This window comes from Sturnus vulgaris, unplaced genomic scaffold, assembly GCF_052056855.1.
Source record: "Sturnus vulgaris isolate bStuVul1 unplaced genomic scaffold, bStuVul1.hap1 Scaffold_141, whole genome shotgun sequence".
Lineage (NCBI taxonomy): Eukaryota > Metazoa > Chordata > Aves > Passeriformes > Sturnidae > Sturnus > Sturnus vulgaris.
This window is the reverse complement of record NW_028276063.1, coordinates 768,898-778,775: the sequence shown is the minus strand read 5'-3', so window position 1 is coordinate 778,775 and position 9,878 is coordinate 768,898. Positions and strand designations below refer to the sequence as shown.

Genomic DNA, 9,878 nt, shown 5'->3' with positions numbered 1-9,878 from the left:
CTAGAATACTCCCAGCGTCTCTCAGGGTGCTTTGTGTATTTTTTTGGGCAGGGGGGATGTTTGGAGAATGCAGAGCTCCAAATCTGATCAGAAAATGCTCCACGGGGGACATTGGGGGGTCCCGGTGGCGGCTGCCGGCAGAGGCACCCTGGAGGAGTAGAGCCCTGTGTCCCCCAGGACCCCAAAGTGGGGAGCCCAGAGAGGGGGGAGCGCCGGGATTTTGGGACCCTCAACAGCCTGGAGAGGGGCAGGGGGGACTCCCTGGACCCCCTGCACCCCAAAGCAGAGAATAAAGGGAGAAGGGACAGCAAAAACACCCAGCATCCCTAAATGGGGAGACAGAAGAGGGGGGAGCTTTTTGGATTGCTGGGACTCCCAGCAGCCTGGGGAGGGCGGGGACCGAGTAGATGGGGGACCCCCAATACAAGCGTGACCCCCAGCAGCTGAGACAGGGGGGAAGCCCCAAACACCAAAGGGGAGGGACCATTCCCAGGAACTCGTGGGAGGCATTTTCAGGGCTGAAAGTTGGTGTTTGGGAGGTTTTATGGACCCGAGATGCTCGGGGACTTGTAGGGATGGAGTTGGGCAGGAGGAACCCACAACACAACGCGCTCATCCCTTGTTTTTCCCCAAACCAGGATTTCCCATTCCCAACCCTTGGCCCGATGGAGAAGGAGGAGGCTGCGAGGAAGACGAAGATGCCCCAGGAGCCGCAGGCAGGTGAGGAGGAAGTGAGTGCCCCTTTCCCCCTCTGTCCTGCTCCATCTCCCAGCCCAGCACGGTCCCCGGCTGCAGGACAACCCCGCTGCCGACGCCGTCCTGCCGGGGACGTGCGGGGAGGATCTCCTTCCCCTTCCCTCTGGCACGGAGGCAAATCCCATCCTCTGCTTGTCCTTCCTGCCCCAGACAAGGAGCTGAGCACGGAGAGCAGGGAGGACAAATCCCCGCGGCAGAACCTCGTGGAAGAGGCCGTTTGGAGCGGCTCCACGGCGCAGGAATGCAACGGGGAGGAAAAGCCACGGAGATCCCGCACGAGGAGGGGCTGCAAACGCAGATGGCGGGGATCTGAGGAGGAAAGCCCCAGCCTGAGCCGGGGGGACGGCCAGAGATGGAGCCAGAGCTTGGAGCTGGTGGTCCATGAGCAGCTTTGTAATGGGGAGAAGCCCCACAAGTGCTCAGCGTGTGGGATGAGCTTGAGGTGGAGGAACAGCATGATCCGCCACCAGAAGATACACACTGGGGAGAGGCCCTACGAGTGTGGGCAGTGTGGGAAGGGATTCACTGAGCGCAACACATTGATCTGCCACCAGAACATCCACACTGGGAAAAGACCATACCAGTGTGAGGAGTGTGGGAAGGCCTTCAGGCAGCGTTCCCACCTGATCCGCCACCAAATTGTCCACACTGGGGAGAGGCCCTACGTGTGTTCCAAGTGTGGGAAGAGGCTTACCACCAGCTCCCATCTCCTCAGGCACTTCCAGACACACAGGGAGGAGAGGCCTTTCCAGTGCTCTGATTGCGGGAAGGGCTTCAGGCGAAACTCCCACCTCACCAGACACCGGCGCATCCACACTGGGGAAAAGCCTCACAAATGTGAGCAGTGTGGGAAGAGCTTCAGTGAACGCAGCACATTGATCCGCCACCAGAACATCCACATTGGGAAAAGGCCATACAAATGTGGGGATTGTGGGAAGGGCTTCAGGCAGCGTTCCAGCCTGATCTGCCACCAAAGTGTCCACACTGGGGGGAGGCCCTACGAGTATCCTGAGTGTGGGACAAACTTCTCTCAGAGCTCAGCTTTGAACAGACACCAACAGAGGCAGCATTAATGCAATCCCTGTAAATCCCCCTAGTGGAAGAACAACTTGTGTGCTGCTCCAACTCCATCCCCCACTGCAGAACTCATGCTGAGCAGAGCCCTGGTGACCCACATTCTCTGGGATCCATCTGGGGAAGACACCTGGCTGGTTATCCTTTTGTTTTGGCCTTAGTTTTTCTCTCTTCTCCATTTCTTTTCACACCAAAAGCCAAGAGGATTTAGGTCACCTAAAAACCTCTCAAATCCCTCTGAAAGCACCTCAGTTTTAATCCAAAATGGCTCAATCCAACTGCAAAGTGGATCCTCAAGACAACTCAATCCCACGTGAACCTTACTGGATTCCACAGCCACCAGGGTGAGAAGGAGTTGGAAGGAGATTGGGAGAAGTGGGATCCAAATTTGGAGCGCTGGGATTGGGATTGTGTGGGGCTGGCTGCCAAGGGATGGATTTGATAGTAAATAAAAGCTTCACAATTCCTGACTTCTGTCCCATTCACTTCCAGTCAGTTGCAGTTCTGTTTTCAGTGGCACCTTCTCATCTGATTGTGTTTGTGTCCTCCTTTCTCTCCTGTCTCTCCCTGCCTGCTCTGTTTCTGTCTCAGGGTCTCCCTTGATCCAGGGCAGCTCCCACCAAAGACCCTCCCCTGATTTAATTGCCCGTGCAGGAGCTCCAACAGCCATGGGTGAAGTTAGGAAGGCTGGCAGTGAAATGTCCCTGTAAGATCTTGCTGCACTTGGCTTTTGGCCCCTTCTGAAGAGCTTTGCCTTCAAGGGCAGGAACATCTTTTCCTGGCTGGGAACTGGAATTCCAGACCCTGGCAGTGTGAGCCATGCAGGAGCATCCAGACTGGGATCATGGGGCTGGGATGACATGGACTGGGATCCTCCAGACTGGGACTGCACAGACTGGGACCAGTTGGATCAGGGCCAAACACAGTGGGATTGTACAGACTGGGATCACATGGACTGGGATTGTACAAACTGGGATCTCATGGACTGGGACCATATGGACCAGGATGGCTGCACCAGAACGATGGGAACCGAGGCTGTCCCGCCCCACCCAGGGGTCCCTCCCAGTCCTGCCCTGTCCTGTGCGGGGGCGCAGCCAAAACTCCCCGGAGTGAACGCGGAGATCCCGGAGCGCTGCCGGTGTCGGTCTCTGTCCCGGTGCTGGTCTGGGTCTCAGTCTTGGTCCTACAGCGGTTCCAGTCCTGGTGCCAGTGCTGGTTCTGGTTTCAGTCTCAGTCTTGGTCACAGGTTTGGTCTTGGTCTCATTCTCGAAGTGGTTCTGGTCGCAGTGTTGGTACTGGTGCCATTGTTGGTCCCGGAGTGCTCCCAGTGCCAATCCCAGTCTCCATTCTGGTACCGGTGCCAGTCTTGGTACTGGTTCTGGTGCTGCTCTCAGTCTCAATCCTGGAGTTCTCCCAGTGCCAGTGGCAGTCGCAGAGCAGTCCTGGAGCGCTCCTGGTGCTGATTCCAGTGGCGGTGTTGGTCTCAGTTTTGGTCCCAGTGCCAGTTCTAGGACTGGTCTCAGTCTTAGTCCCAGTATTATTTCCAGTTCTGCAGCACCACTGGTCTCAGTTCTGGTGTCGGTTCCATTCCCAGTCTTGGTCTTGCTCTCCATTCTGCTTTAGGTCTCATTCTAGGGGCTGGTGTCAGTTCTAGCACTGGTCTTGGTCTCAGTCTCGGAGCAGTTCCGGTCCAGTGCTGGTAGCGGTGCTGGTGTTGGTCCTGGAGTGCTCCCAGTGCCAATCCCAGACTCAGGTCCCGTCCCACAGCGGTGCCAGTCTCGGTGCTGGTTCTGGTGCTGCTCTCAGTCTCAGTCCCGGCTGGTGCTGGTCCCAGAGCAGTCCTGGAGCGCTCCTGGTGTCAGTCCCAGTGTTGGTGGTGGTCTCAGTCTTGGTCCCAGTGCCAGTTCAGCTTTTGGTTTCTGTTTGGGTTCTCAGTCTTGGTGCCAGTCCTAGTTCCAGTTCTGGAGGGGTGCTGGTCTCAGTTATGGTGTCAGTTCTGTTCTTAGTCTTGATCTCGGTCTCCATTCTGATTTTTGTCTCATTCTTGGAGCTGGTCCCAGTTCTAGTGCCAGGTCTTGGTCTTGGTCCCAAATATTTCAGGTCCATTTAGGTGATTTTATACCAACCTGGGAAGATTAGGTTTGGATTCTAGGCCCTGTCAGACAATGCAAAGCTCATTTCGATAATTTTAGAACCCTTTGTGTGGATTTGAGGCCCGTTTAGCTGATTTATGCCGTACCTGGTGGGTTTATGCTGCATTTTAGGTGCTTTCTGGCTGATTTTAGGCCAAACCAGAACCTTTGAGAACCGCGCGGCCCCTTGACCCCGCCCCTTTCCCCTCACAGTTCCCGCCCTTTCCTTGACCCCGCCCCTTTTCCCTCACAGTTCCCGCCCTTTCCTTGACCCCGCCCCTTTCCCCTCACAGTTCCCGCCCTTTCCTTGCCCCATCCCCTCCCAGTTCGGGGCTCGGAACGGGGGAGGAGGAGGAGGGAGGGAAGAAGAGGCGGAGCGGCAGCAGGAAGCAGGAGCAGAGAAGGAGCGAATCAAGCGCGCGACCCCGGAGCTCCCTGAACTCGCAGCCCCCCGGGACCATCGCCCCCCATCCCGCAGGTGCCCGGGGAGGGGGAGCTCGCCCCAAATATCCCGGGGTATTCCCTGGGTTTGGTGTTATTTTTGGGGGGGATGTTTGGATGTTGCAGGGCTGCAGAGGCGCAGATGGCCCTCGGGGGGACATCGGGGGGTCCCCGGGAGGTGTTTTTGGGGGTCCCGGTGGGTGCCGGCAGAGCCCCGGCGGGGCCCGGGGGGATGCGGGTCCCCCCGCGGTGGGGGTTGGGCTTCCCGGGCCGGGCCCTGCGAGCTGTGCCGGGGCCAGGTGGGGAGCGCGCGGGAGCGGCGGGATCGGCGGGGGGACACCGGTTTGGGGGAGCCCCGGGAGAGCCGCGGCTTCCCTGAGCGGGAGCCCAGAGACAGGAGAGCCCCAGAAGGGCAAAGCGGGGAGCCCGAGAGGGGGGGACCCCTGGGATTGCCGGGACCCCGGCGGGGGGTGCTGGGGCTGGAGGGGCGGCATGGCCGGGAAAGGGGTTCGGGGGTGCGGGAGCCGGGAGTGGCTGCTCCCAGTATGAGCCCAGTCGCTCCCAGTATGATCCTGTTGCTCCCAGTAGCAGCTCAGGCAGTCCCAGTGATTCCGTATCATGATGTAATTTACCCCAGCACGGTCCCAGTTTCGCCCACTTCCTCCCATGATAACGGAAACTAAAAGAGAAACAAAAATACTTTTAACAACAATTTTAAATTGAGAGAGTCAAGGCATTTCTGTATTTTCTGGCCACGATGTTGTGGCCCGGGTGTACCACAGAAATCTCATCCAGACATAACCCAGCTGTGCACAGACAATCATTCCATGACACTCCCTTTTCAGGAAAATTTTCAGATCTTTTATACAGTCAATGCTCATGGAAATGAATTGAGTTAGTGTTCTTTGGTCTCAAGGTGCAAATATTCAGTTCCTAATATTTGGCCTTCTTTTGGATCTGGATTTCTTCCCTTCTGCTGTTAATTCCGTCTTGATTCCCTGATTTTCTTATCAGTCTTTTCAGAGGAGATGTCTGCAATTCTGCCAGAGGCAGAGTCTGGGGTAGATGTTCCTGGGTGGCCGCTGATGTTCTGTTAATGGCCGCTGATGGCCCTTGATCTTTAAGCTGCTCCCAGTCTGTTGATGTGTTGTGTTCATCAGACCCCACCTGGTGCAGCAATGCCCTGGAAAGAAACAAAGAAGTCTTTTTGTAGGGCAAATTAATCCCCTCGACTAAAGTTATGCAAAGATTTTTGCAAGGATACGATTTCCAACACCACTTGTGTCCAATGCGTTCCCAGTTCTCCCAGTTGCCCCTAGCATAGCCCCTGCAACTGCCAGTAAGATCCCAGTATGAGTCCAGTATGATGCCAGTCTCTTCCAGCAGGGCCCCAGTCACTCACACTTCCCCCAGTTGCCCCAGCATGGTCCCATTTTTCCTTCAGGAGATTCCCAGTCGCTCCCAGTTAGGTCCCAGTCACCAGCCCTATGGTCTCAGACATTCCCAGAATATCCCAGTGTGGACACTCACATTTAGAGAGCTAGGAAATTGCAGCTTGGCAATTCTTTTCAGGCCTGGATTTCTCCTGTCTCTCAGGTCCATTCCCAGGCTGACAAGCTGACTACAGCTTCAGTTAGGGACGCAGTCTCCCAGAGCGATAACTTGGTGAAAAACAGAAGGGAATTCATAATAAAGATTAACACCTGGTGTCTTTCCCATGGGACATCCGGACATGCTGTCCCAGGGATATTTTTCCCAATTGTCCAATGAACTACTGTCCTGTCCTAACTGCACGTAACACACTTTAAATACGGGATGTCCGTACAATAAAGTTGGCCTTTTTTCCCCAAAAGAGGTCCGTGTGTGTTGCTGTCTTTTCTCTCTCTTTGCAGCGTAGTAACCACATCCCAGTTGCCCTGAACAATCTCATAGTCCTTCCCAGCCACTCCCAGTTACCTCAGCATGGTTCACCTGCCCCCAGTTTGATCCCAGTTGCACCCAGTTTTCTCTAGAATACTCCCAGCGTCTCTCAGGGTGCTTTGTGTATTTTTTTGGGCAGGGGGGATGTTTGGAGAATGCAGAGCTCCAAATCTGATCAGAAAATGCTCCACGGGGGACATTGGGGGGTCCCGGTGGCGGCTGCCGGCAGAGGCACCCTGGAGGAGCAGAGCCCTGTGTCCCCCAGGACCCCAAAGTGGGGAGCCCAGAGAGGGGGGAGCGCCGGGATTTTGGGACCCTCAACAGCCTGGAGAGGGGCAGGGGGGACTCCCTGGACCCCCTGCACCCCAAAGCAGAGAATAAAGGGAGAAGGGACAGCAAAAACACCCAGCATCCCTAAATGGGGAGACAGAAGAGGGGGGAGCTTTTTGGATTCCTGGGACTCCCAGCAGCCTGGGGAGGGCGGGGACCGAGTAGATGGGGGACCCCCAATACAAGCGTGACCCCCAGCAGCTCAGACAGGGGGGAACCCCCAAACACCAAAGGAGAGGGACCATTCCCAGGAACTCGTGGGAGGCATTTTCAGGGCTGAATGTTGGTGTTTGGGAAGTTTTTATGGACCCGAGATGCTCGGGGACTTCTAGAGATGGAGTTGGGCAGCAGGAACCCGCAACACAACGCGCTCATCCCTTGTTTTTCCCCAAACCAGGATTTCCCATTCCCAAACCCTTGGCCCGATGGAGAAGGAGGAGGCTGCGAGGAAGACGAAGATGCCCCAGGAGCCACAGGCAGGTGAGGAGGAAGTGAGTGCCCCTTTCCCCCTCTGTCCTGCTCCATCTCCCAGCCCAGCACGGCCCCCGGCTGCAGGACAACCCCGCTGCTGACGCCGTCCTGCCGGGGACGCGCTGGGGGGATCTCCTTCCCCTTCCCTCTGGCATGGAGGCAAATCCCATCCTCTGCTTGTCCTTCCTGCCCCAGACAAGGAGCTGAGCACGGAGAGCAGGGAGGACAAATCCCCGCGGCAGAACCTCGTGGAAGAGGCCGTTTGGAGCGGCTCCACGGCGCAGGAATGCAACGGGGAGGAAAATCCGCGGAGATCCCGCACGAGGAGGGGCTGCAAACGCAGATGGCGGGGATCTGAGGAGGAAAGCCCCAGCCTGGGCCGGGGGGACGACCAGAGATTGAGCCAGAGCTTGGAGCTGGTGGTCCATGAGCAAATTGGTGATGGGGAGAAGCCCCACCAGTGCTCAGAGTGTGGGATGAGCTTCAGGTGGAGGAACAGCCTGATCCGCCACCAGAGGATCCACACTGGGGAGAGGCCCTACGAGTGTGAGCAGTGTGGGAAGAGTTTCACTGAGCGCAACACATTGATCTGCCACCAGAACATCCACACTGGGAAAAGACCATACCAGTGTGAGGAGTGTGGGAAGGGCTTCAGGCAGCGTTCCCACCTGATCCGCCACCAAATTGTCCACACTGGGGAGAGGCCCTACGAGTGTTCCAAGTGTGGGAAGAGGCTTACCACCAGCTCCCATCTCCTCAGGCACTTCCAGACACACAGGGAGGAGAGGCCTTTCCAGTGCTCCGACTGTGGGAAGGGCTTCAGGCGAAACTCCCACCTCACCAGACACCGGCGCATCCACACTGGGGAAAAGCCTCACAAATGTGAGCAGTGTGGGAAGAGCTTCAGTGAACGCAGCACATTGATCCACCACCAGAACATCCACATTGGGAAAAGGCCATACAAGTGTGGGGATTGTGGGAAGGGCTTCAGGCAGCGTTCCAGCCTGATCTGCCACCAAAGTGTCCACACTGGGGGGAGGCCCTACGAGTATCCTGAGTGTGGGACAAACTTCTCTCAGAGCTCAGCTTTGAACAGACACCAACAGAGGCAGCATTAATGCAATCCCTGTAAATCCCCCTAGTGCAAGAAAATCTTGTGTGCTGCTCCAACTCCATCCCCCACTGCAGAACTCATGTTGAGCTGAGCCCTGGTGACCCACATTCCCTGGGATCCATCTGGGGAAGACACCTGGCTGGTTATCCTTTTGTTTTGGCCTTAGTTTTTCTCTCTTCTCCATTTCTTTTCACACCAAAAGCCAAGAGGATTTAGGTCACCTAAAAACCTCTCAAATCCCTCTGAAAGCACCTCAGTTTTAATCCAAAATGGTTCAATCCAACTGCAAAGTGGATCCTCAAGACAACTCAATCCCACGTGAACCTTACTGGATTCCACAGCCACCAGGGTGAGAAGGAGTTGGAAGGAGATTGGGAGAAGTGGGATCCAAATTTGGAGCGCTGGGATTGGGATTGTGTGGGGCTGGCTGCCAAGGGATGGATTTGATAGTAAATAAAAGCTTCACAATTCCTGACTTCTGTCCCATTCACTTCCAGTCAGTTGCAGTTCTGTTTTCAGTGGCACCTTCTCATCTGATTGTGTTTGTGTCCTCCTTTCTCTCCTGTCTCTCCCTGCCTGCTCTGTTTCTGTCTCAGGGTCTCCCTTGATCCAGGGCAGCTCCCACCAAAGACCCTCCCCTGATTTAATTGCCCGTGCAGGAGCTCCAACAGCCATGGGTGAAGTTAGGAAGGCTGGCAGTGAAATGTCCCTGTAAGATCTTGCTGCACTTGGCTTTTGGCCCCTTCTGAAGAGCTTTGCCTTCAAGGGCAGGAACATCTTTTCCTGGCTGGGAACTGGAACTCCAGACCCTGGCAGTGTGAGCCATGCAGGAGCATCCAGACTGGGATCATGGGGCTGGGATGACATGGACTGGGATCCTCCAGACTGGGACTGCACAGACTGGGACCAGTTGGATCAGGGCCAAACACAGTGGGATTGTACAGACTGGGATCACGTGGACTGGGATTGTACAAACTGGGATCTCATGGACTGGGACCATATGGACTGGGATGGCTGCACCAGAACGATGGGAACCGAGGCTGTCCCGCCCCACCCAGGGGTCCCTCCCAGTCCTGCCCAGTCCCGTGCGGGGGCGCAGCCAAAACTCCCCGGAGTGAACGCGGAGATCCCAGAGCGCTCCTGGTGTCGGTCTCTGTCCCGGTGCTGGTCTGGGTCTCATTCTCAGTCCTACAGCGGTCCCCGTCTCAGTGCCAGTGCCGGTTCTTGTTTCACTCTTGGTCTTGGTCTAATTCGTGGAGTGGTCTCGGTCCCAGTGTTGGTGCTGGTGCTGGTGTTGAACCTGTTGTGCTCCCAGTGCCAATCTCAGCTTCAGGCCCGGTCCCAGAGAGGTGCCAGTCTCGGTGTTGGTGCCGATGTCAGTCTCAGTGCTTGTTCTGGTCCCACTCTGTCTCAGTCCCAGAGTTCTCACAGTGCCAGTGCCGGTCCCAGAGCAGTCCTGGAGCCCTCCCAGTGCCGGTTCCTGTGTCAGTGTGGGCCTCAGTTTTGGTCTCAGTGCCAGTTCTGGTGCTGGTCACACTCTCAGTCTCGGTCTTGGTCCTAGTCCTAGTTCCAGTTCTGGAGTGGTGCTGGTCTCAGTTCCGGTGTCAGATCTGTTCTCATTCTTGGTCTCGGTGTCCATT

At 56.3% G+C, this 9,878-nt stretch overlaps 1 protein-coding gene across 1 annotated transcript; it reads left to right on the top strand.

The window, feature by feature from the left end:
- Positions 1 to 575: 575 nt before the first annotated feature.
- Positions 576 to 8,713, top strand: LOC148219396 (uncharacterized). Its single transcript, XM_088157667.1, has 4 exons — positions 576 to 720; positions 907 to 1,617; positions 4,815 to 4,827; positions 7,624 to 8,713. The coding sequence occupies exons 1-4, from the start codon at positions 576 to 578 to the stop codon at positions 8,240 to 8,242; spliced, it is 1,488 nt and encodes a 495-aa protein (XP_088013793.1). The 3' UTR covers positions 8,243 to 8,713.
- The last annotated feature ends 1,165 nt before the right edge of the window (positions 8,714 to 9,878 follow it).